The 16,808-nt window shown below is 35.8% G+C and overlaps 1 protein-coding gene across 3 annotated transcripts in view; it reads right to left on the reverse strand.

The window, feature by feature from the left end:
• The window catches only part of SUZ12 (SUZ12 polycomb repressive complex 2 subunit), a 40,901-nt gene that overhangs the window by 12,755 nt on the left and 11,338 nt on the right, over positions 1 to 16,808 (reverse strand). For all 3 annotated transcript variants that reach the window (XR_015703164.1, XR_015703165.1, XM_087750577.1), the window contains exons 5-10: positions 14,197 to 14,246; positions 10,717 to 10,802; positions 9,024 to 9,255; positions 8,125 to 8,227; positions 5,350 to 5,455; positions 3,484 to 3,661 (exon numbers count right to left, since the gene is read on the reverse strand). Coding sequence is in view for 1 of the 3 variants with exons in the window: in XM_087750577.1 (XP_087606703.1) it covers positions 3,484 to 3,661; positions 5,350 to 5,455; positions 8,125 to 8,227; positions 9,024 to 9,255; positions 10,717 to 10,802; positions 14,197 to 14,246 (755 nt within the window). In the remaining 2 variants the exon portion in view is untranslated. The remainder of the gene's footprint in view (positions 1 to 3,483; positions 3,662 to 5,349; positions 5,456 to 8,124; positions 8,228 to 9,023; positions 9,256 to 10,716; positions 10,803 to 14,196; positions 14,247 to 16,808) is intronic.

Raw genomic sequence — 16,808 nt, forward strand, 5'->3', positions numbered from 1 at the left:
CATAAATACCCTACAATGCTGCGCATTGCACTACAATATATCCCTGTATAGTCTGCTGTACTATTTTGGAAGGTGGCTCTTGCTGTAACTTTACCAATTTACTGGAATGCTCAGCTTCTCTGATGCAAGAAAAAAATGGGTTCTATCAGTACGTTAGCAATGCAGCCTTGCTCTGCCCCTATTGCCTCCATATTTAAGTAATAAACTAGTACACACCTTCTAGAGTTAGTGGCCATACTGTCATTTCTTTTGCAAGTCTGAGCATAAAACCTGCCTAACAAATTACAATATAGGTCTCCAAGAAACTCTAAAATACAAGAAGGTCTGGTATGAGGAAGTAAAGAGAAAGCAGAACAACTTTTACAGTGAAAGTTCAAGTACTTCCCCGCTTCTATTGCCCTTCTATTGGAATGACTTCATGTTGGTGTGTGTTAAGTGTCAGCCATTCATCCCGATTTAAGAAACATAAGTGTCTGCAATCCCTAGCTCAGGTAAAATATTCAACTCAGAAGACAGGAATCAGTCTTATTTAAATATTCTTGTACTCTTTCCAAAGACAAAGATGTCTGTAGGCTGGCTGAGGGTGTTAGGGATCGTGCCAGACAGTGGCTTCTGCACAGGCAGGGGTGAAATTCTTCTTGCTCTATGTTTTTTATTACTACACACTAAAGCTCCAAAAGCAGTGAGAAGAATTGCTACTCTTAGAAAGTCTCACCAGAGATGAGCTATTGTTGACCCATCAAGTTTCCCAACATATATTGCAATACAACTGCACAAAAAGCACATTTGGAAAAGCAGTATTTTTTTCATAATAATCATTCCCTTGCTATCACTACTACAGCTCCAAAACCTCACAGTTATATATTCAACACAAAACCAAAGTGAAATACCATTTTGCACAAATTCTCTGATGCGCTACCATAGATGAACCCCAGAACTCCAAGCAAGCCAACTCTTCACAAACAGTGCCTGGCTACACACCCCCGAGATTAAGCCTGGAGACAGAACCGCTGCACTCCAGATAATTATTTCTATAATAGGGACCTAGAAGTTTCCTTAATCACACAGTCCCAATCTCATTACAAGCTTGAAAATACTGATTACTCTGAAGTGAATCGGGTGCCAGCTGAGAGTCTAGGTATGTTCCGAAGCGTTTAAACAACAGGAGCAGCCTGTTGCCTCCTGTACAATTTAAGTTTCCCCAGCTATCCTTGGGCCTTACCTGCCAACACAATATTCCAAGCCAAAGTTACAAACAACTGTGAGCGAGACAAAAGAAAGATAGTATCTAGGCCAGCCCCCACTGCCACTTAGGAATCAAAGGGGAGTTTCAGATTAAATATGACCCCCAGACAGGAAACTGCTATTAAAAAAGAAAAAAAAAAAAAAAAAGGACACAATGGCCATTCAAAGGCACCTTTTCTATCTAGTGTTAAAAAAGTATTTTAGTAGTAGCTTTTTTGAGCTAAGCTCTGGGACAGCAAGGAAGAAACATGTTTTTAGAAACATATTAACAAAATTGCAGTTAAGCAACTGAACTAAATCAATCACAAATTTATATTTAAAAATACAAAACCTACCTTGAGCTTAATTTCTTGAGATAATTATAATCAAATAGCATGCTACCTGCTGTACAGCTACATCAATTTGTGAAGGTTTCAGTTAACTGGAGTGCAGTATACAACCAGTTACCCCCACCCCAGCAGCTATCCCTATTTTGCAAGAAGATCTGAACAACTCTTAAAGGAGAAAAAAATCATAGGGTTGTTTTTCATATCTAAACACTTCTCTTAGTACTACAATCTTCTGCACAACATCCCACAGCAAGTATGTGTCTGTTAATATTTTTACATCATGCATGAATTAAAAAAAAAAAAAAGTGTGCTATCACACATTCTTTGAAAATTATTAAGGGTCAAACCTTATAAGTCCATTGACATTTTCAAGGTAAGCCCCAGCACCGATACTGATTAGCTGACCTTATGTAAAGGGAAATGTTCCCAGAAGACTTTCCATAAAGAAACTAATCTGGAACACATACCTTTTTTTTTTTTAACATATACCTACAGAAATATCAAAGGGCATTTTACAAAGTTTTTCTAAAATAGTGCTTAAAGTCACCTATGTAAATTTAGGATAAATATAATTTTATATTCAGCAGCTTCACAAGACAAGCTTTTTAGTAACAGCCACAGCAGAATGAACTGTTTCTATACACTTCAATAGCTCTTGAACTCATGTGTTTAAATATATAATGGGATATATTAAGGTAACAAAAACTATAATTTTAGATTTGCAGCGAATATTAGCAGACTGCATTAATGTTTTTGACATTATATAATCTCCAAAGTAGTGGATCAGATTACAATGGTAATTACATTAAATTTTCAATGACACTGTAGCCTCCACAGAAGTGCCACTACTACATTAAATATAAACCAAGCAAAGAAGTAAAACCAAAATAATTGTATGCTACTTAAAAATGTTTCCATGAAGCAGGGTTAAGCAACCCAATTTTACGTAGGCTATCCACTACCGCTTTTAATGTGATATATATTTAAAGTTATGATAAAACAGTTCAAAAGCTGGTTATGGAGTTTGACAAGATGTAAACTCTTCTGGAAAGCACGTACAGGAACTAACTTGCAGAAGGAAACAAAACCAGTTACATTTCAGATCACTGAAAAATTCTGAACTTAAAAAGCATTTAGTTTTAAATTACAATGCTCTAAACATTAATTAATGACTAGGGAGAAACTAGTTCAATAACACATACAGATTAATTTAGATATAACAAATATAGACTTATGTCACATTGTAGTCATAGTTTGCAGACTTGCTATGTTTTTCTCTTACCTACACAGAATTATTTTTTAGACAGTACTAACTGTAAGTCTGCATTCTATCTAGACAACCTCAGACTGCCCAAAATGAATAAAAGCAGAAAAAAACCTTTACGCCCGAACAGAAATATTTGCTAACTTGTGTCAATATGCAGAAAATGCAGCTAAATAAAAATATAAATATTGTGCTTCCATCATGCCTAGACATCAAACTATGTATCAAGGAGATTAGTGCCAGTTCATAAGCATTCTGGAAGAACCTGAGTTACCTTTACACCACAAACGTGCAATGTAATGTACAGTATTTTAGACAGTTTCTGTCACATTTCACAGTAGCAGCTACGTTTTCCAAGAACTAAATATATAATCTGATAGACAAATTTTAAAACTGTTTTCACTATGAAGCATAAAAAAGGAACTTATTAATACCATAAATCCAAAAACTCCAAGACCCTATTATTTTCAGCTTTTAAACTTACCTTAAAAAAATGTACAAAACATGGGATACAAAAAAGCCCATTCGTTTTTTCTTTTTCACATTTAAGATTACCTGAAGCAGTTGCATCAGTGAGTCAGGAACCCTGAAGTACAGAAGTGCTAAGCAGATGATTATTCAGCAGCAAAACCAAAGTTTCCTTACCTATAGTCTGAGTAGGTTTAACAGAATTGGGCTTGTTTTCTTGAGGGAGGCTTTCAGAATTTCGTGTTGCAAGAGGCTTAGCTATAGGAGCTGTAGACTTATCATTTGTGTCTCCTGTCCAACGAAGAGTAAACTGAAGTGTAGGTCCCTGAGAAAATGTTTCAAATGGAGGCAACCTCTGGGGGTGTATCAAAATATAACAGCAGAATTAGCGTCTTCCCATGGACAAAAACAATCATGAGAAAATATTCACAGAATGGGGACGGACGTAATTTTTTAAACACCTGAAGTCCTTGTGTTTTCAATGTAAGCGTACACATTTAGATACACTAAAAAAAAAGCTGAAAAAGATGACTGTGCAGTTTCCTGCACATTGCTGAGCAACCACTTCATGCACATACTGTGGCACACATATTGGTCTTTGTGAAATACTAAACAGTAAACAGCAAACAGCATGGGCCCTGACTAGAAAGAGAACAGCACTTAACAACCAGCCTGCTGCCAATGTACTTCTCTTTCTACTCACACCTACTCCTAATTCTGTAGTCCAGTATTGTATATTAATACACAATACACAAGCTTTAAAAACCATACCACTGTCTGCTGTAGAAATGCTATTATAATAGTCTCCTGTGGATATGTTCTTATATTGCACTCACTTATCAAGTTAATAGTAATAAAGAAATAGAAGAGACCTGAGTCAAGTCCAAACTGCTATTACCAAGTAACATACCCTAAATTTATAAATGAGATTACAGAATTCCATCTTAAAAGCTCTTTAATATATTTAGGCCTCATTAGTTTACAGAAATGCTATTGCAAAAACAGAAAACCAACAACAATGTGCTTATCAGATCTGGGTGGTAAACACATCGGCCATGACTATTTTCCCTTCTCTTTGGGGTAGCACCTCTGGCATGAAAAACCCCTCTCACATTCTCCCAACAACAAAAAGCAACTACATCCCTGTCTCAGTTTAACAAAGTTACAGCAATTTATATATATCTTTTTAAGCACATTTACATGTGGAGGATCTCCTCCTATGATCTTCCTAAAAGCCACTTCTAGCTTTTTTAATTTTAATTTCTTGAACACAGTTTAACAGAATCCGAAACAGTATTCCAGCTAAAGGCTGAACAGGATAATAGAGCTTATAACTATATTTTTACTATATACTTTGGATCATCTCTGCTTTTTTCATAATTATATAATCATGTTGATACACAACTACTTTGCAACCATCTAGAATTGTCATATTCTTCTCCTCAGTCACTTACAACTGATACTCTCCCAGGACACAGGAGCGCGTGACTGTGTAAGTGCATACAGTTTCCAGCATTCATTGTATCACCGAGCGTCGATTCACCTCAGTCAACAATTTCTCTCTGCACAACTTCTCCTACACTGACACACCTTTCATCACTAAATTTCATCAGCATTCTCTTAAGGTATATGTGTAAGATCACACCTATGAAAGCTCCGGGTTCCTCTTTCTTTCCCCAAAATATTCTGCTTGTGCAGCTTGTTCCTTTTGATTTGTCCAACTTGAATTTATTACACTAACAAACATTTAATTTGCCTGATTTTATAAGACAGAAATTCAGAAGTCATTGAAAGAGACAGCTGCTATACCTACAGTAGTTAACATCTGCTTGTATTAACGACTTAGTGTAGCCAAAGCTTTCCTAAACCGAGAGCTAAATTAAAGCTTATGTCCATACATTCTGAGAGAGAAGTATTATTTCCTGTTCAATTTAATCCATTTTCAGAGGAACAGCCACTGACAGCACTTCGAATTGTGTTCCACCTTAATCCAGACCATTTTAAGTGAAGAACAGGTCTTTCAGCCACTAAAACAATCCATACCTTCCCATCAAGTATTGTTTCCCATGTTGCTCTTTTCTTGCTAATGGGACACTCTTCCATTTCCTGCATGGCTACTTCATATTCCCCATCCAGAAGTTGCAAGCGCCTGTCAAGACAAAGTATGTATTTTGAGTAAAGCAGCTCATTTTTATTGTTTGCCTATTAAAATGTAGAATATATTTCACAGTAACTAAGCTTCCACGAAACTAAAAGGAGATTTTCAGGCAAATTTATTTGGCAACTAAGTGCGAATCTTAAGTAAACACCATCCATAATGAAAAAGCTGCCTAATGCCAAACATTAATGCAAAGGCTCCATCCAAGCAATTCAAACAGATGTAGAAAAGTTATCATTAATACAAAATTAATACCATGATGGAAATCTTCCTGTGAAGAACATCTCCAAAACATATCTTATTTATTCCTACTTTACTAATAACTACTCTGTTCTAGCCAACCAATACGACCTCTAATCAGGCCTGCAAAACTAAAGAATCCTCTTTTTGCACCAGAGCCACGTCGGATGTAACCTTAAGAGGACTTCAACATAGTAAAGACAAAGTATGACATTCTCAAAAAGCAAACAAAAAAAATGCTTCACATAGACTAGAAAGGGTAATTCAAACATGTTAACCAACATGCTATATTTTCACTTTCCTCCCTATCTCACCCTGCTTCCTCCTATGTAGCAGTCTGTTCACTGAGGCTTGATAAATTCTGATTTCTACTTAAATAGTTTTATTTTGTTGCCACTTGCTGAACGGCACAGGAGAAGCAAAAAAGAAAAAGCAGTGAATCAAAGGTATAGTTTCAGGAAAATGTTTCATGGATACATATGTTATAAAGATATCAACACAAATCAGCAAGCAACATCAATTTACAATACAAGCTCACTTTCCCAAGATTTTGTGTTTTTTCTTTTGAGACATTACTTTCTGAAGCAATGGCACTGAATTCCTGACAACAGATCACAAGCAACAGAAGCATCATTCAAAATAAATGAGTTGTTGCTAAGTAGATAAATTCCATGTGAATGTATGCAAACTGTTACACAGTTTGAACTTGGGAATTATGTCTTGCAGAAAAAAAGCTGTTTCTGCTTCTAGACAGTTCAGTATTCTACAGTGAGATACTGGAACAGGTAAACTACAGCTTATCTTTTTCTTTTACATGTAAACTATATTACAGCAGAAGTATCCCAGCAGAATAAAGTTATAAACACACCAAGTAAGCCATCAGAGACCTTTTGTTCTATTTCTTGACACCATCCTGCAAACCATTAACTCCATCATTTACTCTATTTAGAAAAGCAAGAGCTTCAAAAGGTAAAAAAATAAACACATAGATAGAAAATGTAATGGCCTTAAGACAATACTTCTCCTAGGTGTGCATGATATGTGTAATCCTTTTCCAGGCCTGAAGTCCGTGTAGAATAACTTATTTTTCAATTTCTCCCTCAAACAGAGGACTGTAACTTCAAGAAGTTAACATAAATGAATAGCTTATACTTTACAAAAATCCACAAATAATTAATCAAGTTAATAGCTTATATTTTCATGATGGCTTTCCACCTAAAGTAAAACTGTAAAGATTTTCAAAAAATACCGATTTTTATGCATGATTTGGTTCTGCTGCAAATCAGACAGGGTCACACAGCAGCATGGCTGAAAATGTCCTAATTTATGTATCATCACTACAAAACCACCTAACAGTTCATATAATGTTTAGCATATTAAAGTTCTCCAGTGGAATTAAGTAATAGAACAGAACAAAATATTGTCAAGACATCTAAGAAGATACAGATTAGAGAAAGACATTTCTTAAAAAAACCCTACTCAAAATATAAGACTTCTAAAACCGTATTTGGATAAACAACCATTTTGTCAGAATCACTTGGAGCTATGTTTTAAGCAGCTTTTTCTCTAAGCTATATTTATATTTTTACTCATGAAGAAATTATCTAGATACCTACCTCCACCTGGGATCTAACTTTGCCATGGACAGAACTCTTGTTTTCACATACTGTATTTTGGCTGTTGCTGGTATTGTCATCGTCTGCAGGACAAACAACTACGATGTCCACTTACCAGTAAATGGTATGCTACTTATCTTCTGAACTATCTGGATTGCTCTAAGCTATAGCTACATGTGAGTTCACCCCACTCCACCTTCTTTAAAATATATTAAGTAGTGTCAAGATAACAAATATTAAAATATTTCATCACACAAACTACATGACAGAGTAAGCCTATTACGATTTTAACTACTTGTTTGATTCCACTGTAGTAATGGAGAACTAATGTCTTCTTTAGGTGCTAGCAGAATAAGATCTGTGACTGCGTAAGCAAGAGTCTGGGCATGGAGAAAATTATGCCACCAAATAGAACGTAAGCAGTAAGCGTATTTCAGAGATGTCTTGTTTGTTTAATTTACTTTTCAATTATGCTGTCACTGATCTTTAACTGAACCATAGAAATTACATCTCTCAAAAAACTGACAAGGAACGGACAACCTGATGCATATTAACAGGACAATACTCAAGTTCATAAAAGTGAATCACTTACAGTTGTCACTGAACAGGTCTCAGCATAACATGTGCATTACGAAACCTGCAGACTTTTTTCCCCCAAAAGACAAGCCTAAGCTCTTACTGTAACTACCAACTAAAAATGCAGCCAAAGACAGCCAACACTGAAAATAAAGAACAGATTTAAGCTTAATATTAAACAAATTCCTAACAATTAACAGAAACAATATTTATTTTGGATAATATTACCTGTTTTTATCAAATACAGTCATTTGTGCTACAAATGTCTTTTCCCCATCTTCACGATTTGAAGAGTTTCTTTTTCTTCTAGCTGGAAGCTCCTCATTGACATCTGTACATAAGAAATATGGCATTCAATTATTATATAAGCACAAATTTGGAAGATCGAACAGCTTCTAAGCAACTGTAAAATATAACTGGCTGTTGATTATGTCAGATGTGTCATACAACAGAAAAGGACATGATATTTAATGAACAACTCAATGGCAATGGAAAGAGCACTTAGCCTAAGAGTAATCATACTTTAGATATGTTCACATATATTTATAGTTTAGTCTTATTACTCTGTCAGCATAAAGAATTTGGGATTTGACCTTCCTTCTCTTGTAGCTATAAAATAGTTCGAAAGTAAGTTTTTCATTCTACATGCACTCTTCAAAGCTGTAACATTTGTGATGTAATACAACATGTCTTGATAAGATTAAGAAAATAGCTTTTAAAAACTGTTACTAAGGTACTTTCTTTATTGGCTAGTCATTTAGTTTTGATGAGAGACCATGATAGCACCTACAGCTGAGTCAGTAGTGACCAGTGTTGCTGGAGGTTTAATGATTGTCACATCAACCACAGGGCTCTCTTAAACTATTCACCCCCCAGCAGTGTCACCTCACACCTTCACCATCACACGTTAGTAAAAACTGGTGTTAAATTTACACAGAAATAGAAGCACAGTTTCTAGCTACCAACTATATTTTTACCCCCATCTTGAAAAAGACAAATGAAAGCCAGTTCAGTCACTCATTTATTACTGGCCCTTCTCAGAGTATGACCTACACTGCCAATCAAGATATCTGTATACGTGCCTACAAGATAAACCTTGTAAAAGCATATTTAAAGATTGAAGTTACCAATGTTTTCATTAGTTTCGCCATTAATCAGTCCATTAAACTCTCTTCTTCCTGGGCGAGTTACTCTGAATAACAATGAGTAAGACTTCACCATATGGCTGTTGCTTGGTTCAAACTCATTGCTGGAAACTGCAAGTGATGGGAAGTTGCCTGGTTTTATTTGGCTGAGGTCTGGGTTTAAAGGCACCTGCTTTTTACCTGTAGGAACCTGTCTTATCGGACAACTGACATCCTGTAGGAAAACAAGAAAGCTAAGGTTTAGGTTTTTAGAATACGAAGTAAAGACATGGAGTGTTAAAATTTGTATCATTTATGAATTGTACTTGTCCTGCCATCTTTATGAAAATAAGCCTTGCAACAGATGTAAATAAAAAAATCTGGAACAACAATCCCAGGTTTTAAATGTAAAAACAGGTATTTGAAAGTCTAAATAAAAACTGTCATTTTATAACCACTTCTGGCAGCAGCCATCTTTCTCTAAGTGATTAAATTAGCACTAACATGAGGCATTCAGAAAGACTGTAGAACAGTCATTAATACTAATTTAATTCTGTTTACCTAAAGAAATGAAATGTTTTGGTTATATATATATTCCGAGGGCTTCATATCTTTTCCTTCCAATATTACAAAGTGCACTTTGCGTTACCTGGGAGATAAAGAACCACTTACCTAGGATTTATTATATTCAGTATCTCTCAAATAGATCATTGAGCACTGTGTAGTATTGGAAAAACAAGGCAAGATGGCCTAAGTATGAAACTTGCAGCACATTTCAGATAACCACCAGCAACTCCTGCTTTTACCATATTTATCCATACTACAGCAAGTAACAAAATTGGCTAGAAACAATATTAACTCTTAAAAACATGTCAAAACAGCTTAACATTCTTATGGAAAATATACAAAGTTCTGACTGCAAACCTTTCCCTTTTTGGTTAAAAATTACAGCATGCATTACTGAGCCTCCCATATTCCCATAGCTGTGAAGATAATTTGCCAACTGGTGTGAAACAAACATAGCTAAAACAGCAAGCAAATTCAAAGATGCCTTAAAAAAAAAAAAAAAAAAAAAGAGATAAAATTGTTTCTGATTCATAGTAACTAAAATCTGCAATAATTGAGATGATCCATGTAAAAAAACATAGGTACAGAAAAAGCAAGAAAAGAGACAAGACTTGGCAGATGACTGAGGAATTCAAAACAACTACATCTTGTTCCTTTTTATTTCTAAACTCTAAAAGGCATAGACTATTTTATGATTTTGTGACTGCCTGGTTTACTTAAGCCTCTGGACATCACAACAGAATTAATAGTTTAATGATGTGATAAAAAAATGAAGTAAAAATAGAGGTGGCTGACATTCACAGTGAGTGAATCTGACTTACAAGCAAGCTAAATTCAATGAACAAAGCTGAATGCTTTTTTAAACTTCCAGTTATTTCTCACAAAGCAGAGTAAAATCCATAAAAATCCTTTTTTATATTTATATATATATATGGATTTGCTTCTAAAGAATCCCTTACCCAGTCAATAGAAAACAACTTGAGTAGATTAGTTCTTAAAGACTAAATTAATCTCAACAGAAGCATCATTTCACCATTACCTTGTTGTATGGAAATGTTAAATAGATGTTCCAGAATCAGGTAAACATTTTGCTTTACTATATATTAATACTTTGTCAAATCATTTTTACCTTTCGTTTCTTGTGGCAAACTTTCACAAGCAGTACTTCCAGGGTTACAGAATTTTGTTCATTCTCTGAGTTTTGTGATGGCTTATCTAAACAGAAAAATATTTTAAGTTCTGAAAAAGTGAATAATCTATTCAATGGCATAATCCACCCGTAATTCCTTTTTAACCATAGGTACCTCCAGGCACAAAGACCTCTAGTCAAATTCTAAGTTTCAATTCTCCCCAAACTTACTGCAAATTCCCACTTGAGAACATATCCTACCTAACTATTCTAATACTAGCAGATGAAAAAGCATCGTTGATTACTAATGTTTAAAAGAGTAAGCTTGGTACCTTTGGCATTGCCAAAATCTTTTTATAGCAGAGAAAAAGGATATGGGTAGATTTAAGTAAAGTCAGAACACACTAATTACAGATGAGTCAAATTATTTCCTAGAATTTTTTTTTCTTTACAGCTTGCAAATTAGAGTTTGGTTTGCATCAAAACTTGAGATCCTGATGCTATCAGATAGGAAGACAAAACAAAATTAAAAAAAAATTAAAGACTATGCAAGGTTAAGTATATGCAGAATAGCTGTTAAAAGACTCTTGAAAGAACCTGAAAAAAGTCTTAGAAAAGAAGACTTGGCTTCACAGTTTCTGCACTATAAATTTCCTAGAGCCTGGAATCTTCAAGACAGCTACTACCAGCAGTATGATCAGCAATGCCAATTGAGAACTGCCTTACAAAATAAATTTCACTGTATGGCAAAAGAACCTTTAGTCATTTGAATTTATGTTAATCTAGAAACGTGCCCTCATATGGAAAAAGAACAGAAAGATAAAACTTGATTATATATCTACTTAAAAAACAGTTTGTGGAAGAAATTCTGAAAAACAATGATCAGCCAAAACTGGATGAATCTGTAAGAAGTTATTTCCACTCTTTTAAAGTCTTACAAATACCATTATGGGCTTAAGTTAAAAGCACAATGGATTCACCTTAGTCCATGTCACAAAGAATCTGACATTCAACGAAATACTTCGTTATGCTCATCAGATATAAAGAGCAAAGCTTTAGCATAGTAAAGACAAAATAACCCATGTCTCTTCACTTGCTTTCCTCCTGACACTAGATCCACATTCAACAAGCTTAATGTGTTTCGGTTAAGAGAGAGTTCTGGTAACTCATCTAGAGGCGCTAGCAGCTTTATGAAACAAATGGATTTTTTTTAGTCGTAAACACGAGACATTAGAAATCTTCTTAGAAAATACAGAAACTTGGGGCGGGGGGGAACCCAACCAAAACTCCACCACACTCTCAGTTTCAAGAGTTTCTAACATAATTTCTATCCAGACAAATAAGCATATTAATTGTGCCAGCTTCATTAATTTAAATATTTTCTATATTTAATATTCACTATAGCATACATTACTTATGTTGGTGATATCCTTTTCTATGGTACAAATGACCATCAGGCTCTCATTATATGCAGTACTCTCTTGAAGTGAAAGGCTTTTATAGTTAACAGTAGACTCACATAATCTAAACATTCAAAAACACACAGAAAGTCATGAAATATATTAACATCTTGAAAAAGCCACTACAGCCCATGTCTGTGTAAGACCACAACAGAAAAACAGTAAGAAAAGCAAGGTCTGTCAGCAAAATCTATGGAATAACTACCCTATCCACTAGGTATTTTCAATTCCACATGTGAGGTTTACTACTACATACTGTCCTGGAAGGATCAGATTTTGAAGTTACATATTTGAATTTAAGACACATCAGTATACCCTTTCCTCCACCTTTATTCTATACTTCTCTGTTCTTATCACTACCTGCCCCAAAAGTCTTTATCTCTTGTGGTTTCCCAGCTTAATTACTGAACACAACTGTGCTGGTTTTGGCTGGGAGAGAGTTAATTTTCTTCATAGTAGCTAGTGTGGGGCTATGTTTTGGATTTGTGCTGGAAGCAGTGCTGATAACACAGGGATGTTTTCCTTACTGCTGAGCAGGGCTGACACAAAGTCAAGGCCTTTTCTGCCTCTCACCCCCCACCAGCGAGGAGGCTGGGGTGCACAAGGAGCTGGGAGGGGACACGGCTGGGACAGCTGACCCCAAGGCTGTCCCTTCATGCTTGGCATGTAAAGCTGGGGAAGAAGAAGGAAGCGGGGGATGTTCGGAGCGATGGCGTTTGTCTTCCCGAGTCACTGTTACACGTGATGGAGCCCTGCTTTCCTGGGGGTGGCTGAGCACCTGCCTGCCGATGGGAAGGAGGGAATGAATTCCTTGTTTTGCTTTGCTTGTGTGCGCAGCTTTGGCTTTCCCTATTAAACTGTCTTTAGCTCAACCCACGAGTTTTCTCACTTTTACCCTTCTGATTCTCTCCCCAGTCCCACTGGGGGGGAGCGAGTGAACGGCTGGGTGGGGCTTAGGTGCGGTTGGGCTTAAACCATGACAGCAACATAGAACATGAAGTTCCTGAGAGTAGAAACAAGATAAATACTACTATCCATTGAGACCAGCAGTATTTTGAAGTTCTAGAAGCAGAATGTTCCTAATCTCCAGATTTGAAGAAATTCCTCAGTATAATATTAGAGTTTCATAAACAAGTGATTCTGAAATCTAGACATTTGCAACTTCAACTTTCAAACATCTTACTGAATAGATCTGGTTAAGCATAAGATACTTAGAGGGAACATAACAGCTTCCAGAAAAAAACTGCTAGATGAGTTGGATTAGCTTTTATATCCAAAGACTAAGATGCCATTCAGAATATTTTTAACTGAAAAATTAGAAACACCACTTTATTTTAATGGATAAACAGCTAATTTTTTTTCAGGAAAGTAAAAAGACAGTAAATTTACCCATGCCTATACAGCTCAAAGCACGGCACTTCTGCTTTTGTTAAAGGAACAGAATCCTTAATTCTGGTCTGGGAAGTCCAATATTCCAATTTTGAGAGGTAAAGCCTTATGTGCATAAAAGACGCAACAGAATGACTACAAGTCACTAAAACATGATTTCTGTTGCTTTTACAATACCTGACATGGCCTCTGCCTTATTTCTAGGCTCTACTTGATAAAATTTATTCTCACACTACTATTTTAAATTAAAAACCACTGAATCTTCTAATTATTTGCAGGCTGAGGGTTTTTTTAAAGCTACGCCAAATACCCCAAAGACACACTCCCAGAAAATCACTTTCTTCAGAAACTCCTCAAGGTCTGTTTCAGTTTGAATGGGTGATGACTTGAAGTATTTCTCAAAGTCACTGTTTTGACTAAAACCCCTAAAAGTTTATCCACTTAACATTACAATTATGCTATAACATATTGAAAGTATTGTAACTAATGGGACAGTCTGAGCTTAAATAAGTTAAAATCTGCATTCAAACAGCAGAGGTTCAAAATATTCAAATACGCCCCTCACAGATCTATACTATTTTCAAAGGTGCTATACAAATTAACAGTATAATGAATGAATTAGCAAACATACCATTTTTATGGAAGAACCCAGTAAACGTAAGTTGCAAATGAGCAGACAAGCTAAACAGAAAAGAAGAAAGGAAATGTTAGAACAAATGTTTTCTTCTCACAGCAGCTGCTCCTCTCCATTCACTGGTGCTCAGGACAGGCCTACACAAGAGGCCGAACTACAGTGAAGCGGTCCATCTTTCTAACCTGGAAGCTGCCTGGACACAGCAGTTGCAACTGATGCAAAGTTATAGACCAGTTTTCTCTTTACAGACTGATTCTGTCTGTGTTCTATGACTTGATACATTAAAAAAAAAAAAAGTAGAGGTTTAAACACTACAGTAGAAGAGCATTGACTGAAGACGAGATCTTGCCTTCACAAGCAGGCAAACACATTTCCTAGACACTCATCAGCAACAGAGATGAGTTTTGGTGGAAATATTCTAGAACTTCACCTTGAACCATGCACTTCACATCAATTTTTTCTTTTTAACAAGCGTTTAAAGTTTGGTAAGGAGATTCTTTACAATGGGGAAGCTACAGCCTTAGAAATAAAGATTATCAGTCACCTCAAGTCCATATCATCCATAACATATGCAATCAAAATAATAATTGCATCTATTTTATTTCGCAGTACTGCAGCTCATAGCCTAGACTATTCTGCTGACTGTAGACCCATTTTATTTCAAATTGTTAAATTCGGAATACATTTCATCTTAAAGCAAGTATTCATAAACCTAGATTAAAACGGGCCTAAAAAACACTTAGTATTTCTGAAGTACATAGTATTGAACAAAATATCATCTGTTACACTAGAACACCAGATAAAATTTTGAGCACCTTCACTGACTTCTCAGGAAGATACAACCTGACATTCAATGCCTATTTTTAAACACAAACACTCCTGAGAGCACGAAGATGATTCGTGAAAGTGCCCAACAGCTTGAGCATTCAAAAGACTGCACCTATACCAACTTGCATCATTCATCCATGTTACTTTTGCAGACCAATTGTAGACTAAAGTACATTTTTTGATAGTTTTGAAAGCACAAAACCGAACACATGCAGATCAATATCCTATTTTGTTTCAACACAATCCTTATCCTTCAAAAGAGAATATTTACCTAGCAAGTATCCACAATATATGGAGCAAAAGATAATTAAGAAAAATAACATACAATAAATCCATAAAACCTCTTAGAACACAAAATTTATAAGTTTGTTTCAGACTAAACAGGATCTAGCATGGTTGCCTCTGAAGTAGCCTAATTATTTGCAAATGCTATGGAAAAAGAACAGCTGGTTAAAAACCAAGCAAACACCACAAAAAAACCCATCTCAACAGGTCTTCACACATTCCAGTAACTTAGGTTAGTCTCTGAGATGTCTGGTTTTGGTTTAAAATTTCCAAAATGCTTTGCATTTCATGATATATCAGTACACTAAATAGACGGGTTTTGGCAAACTATCTATAGTCTTTCTACCAAAAAAGAACACAAAGCGAACCTGCAGGACTACAACAGATCTCTGACTGAATTGTATAGATTAGAACAAAATTATTCTGGAAGTCTTACAATGGATTGGTAAATTCCCATTATATATACTTTCACAAAAAGCTTAGGTGTTTAATTCATACATAAAGAATATAATGTAAAAAAAAAAAGTTATGGTCATCACCTCTCACGCTCAAATATCACAAACACATTGTATGCTACATGACCTCTCAGTGAATAAGCTTTTCATACCATTTTATTTCAGCACTAGGAAACTCATCAAGAAACAACAAACCAGGCATATTTGTTATGCCTTCTTTTTGCTATCATTACTAAAAAAGGCTAGGATGAAAATGAGCTGAAACGCAGTCCCAAGTTTCACATCTTTGCTGAACTTTGACTTTTGCCAAATACAATATGGCAAGTTCGGCAAGAGTTCAGTATTTTTTTTTGAAGCAGAGCAGTAAGACCTGATAAAATTAGGTTTATCCAACATTTAAGTGTGTTACATAATTTAAACTAAACTCTTGTGGGAAAAAAATTAACATGAAAAAACTCATAGGTACACCAGTATAAAGTTATTACTATTTCACAACTAGAATTCAGAGTAAGCCCCCCCAAGTGATAATTGCATATGGAATTAAGACTTGAAATTATCTATTTGTTAAAGAGGGAACACTGTTATTCAGAGAGAACTATGCAAAGTTTCAACAGGAGATATATGTGGGGTCAGACCACAATAAAAATCTCAGACTCAGCAATATTTCTGACGAGAAAATTAGAAGGGAAAATTGTAGAGCTTTACAGCCTTTCATGAAAACATTTTTGTGCTGGTTTTGGCTGGGAGAGAGTTAATTTTCTTCATAGTAGCTAGTGTGGGGCTATGTTTTGGATCTGTGCTGGAAGCAGTGCTGATAACACAGGGATGTTTTCCTTACTGCTGAGCAGGGCTGACACAAAGTCAAGGCCTTTTCTGCTTCCTATACCACCCCACCAGCGAGGAGGCTGGGGTGCACAAGAGGCTGGGAGGGGACACAGCTGGGACAGCTGACCCCAACTGACCCCAGGGCTGTCCCACACCGTATGGCATCATGCTCGGCATGTAAAGCTGGGGAAGAAGGAAGGGGGGGACATTGGGAGG

This window comes from Nipponia nippon, unplaced genomic scaffold, assembly GCF_047370975.1.
Source record: "Nipponia nippon isolate SJK-2023a ecotype South Korea unplaced genomic scaffold, ASM4737097v1 scaffold_14, whole genome shotgun sequence".
Lineage (NCBI taxonomy): Eukaryota > Metazoa > Chordata > Aves > Pelecaniformes > Threskiornithidae > Nipponia > Nipponia nippon.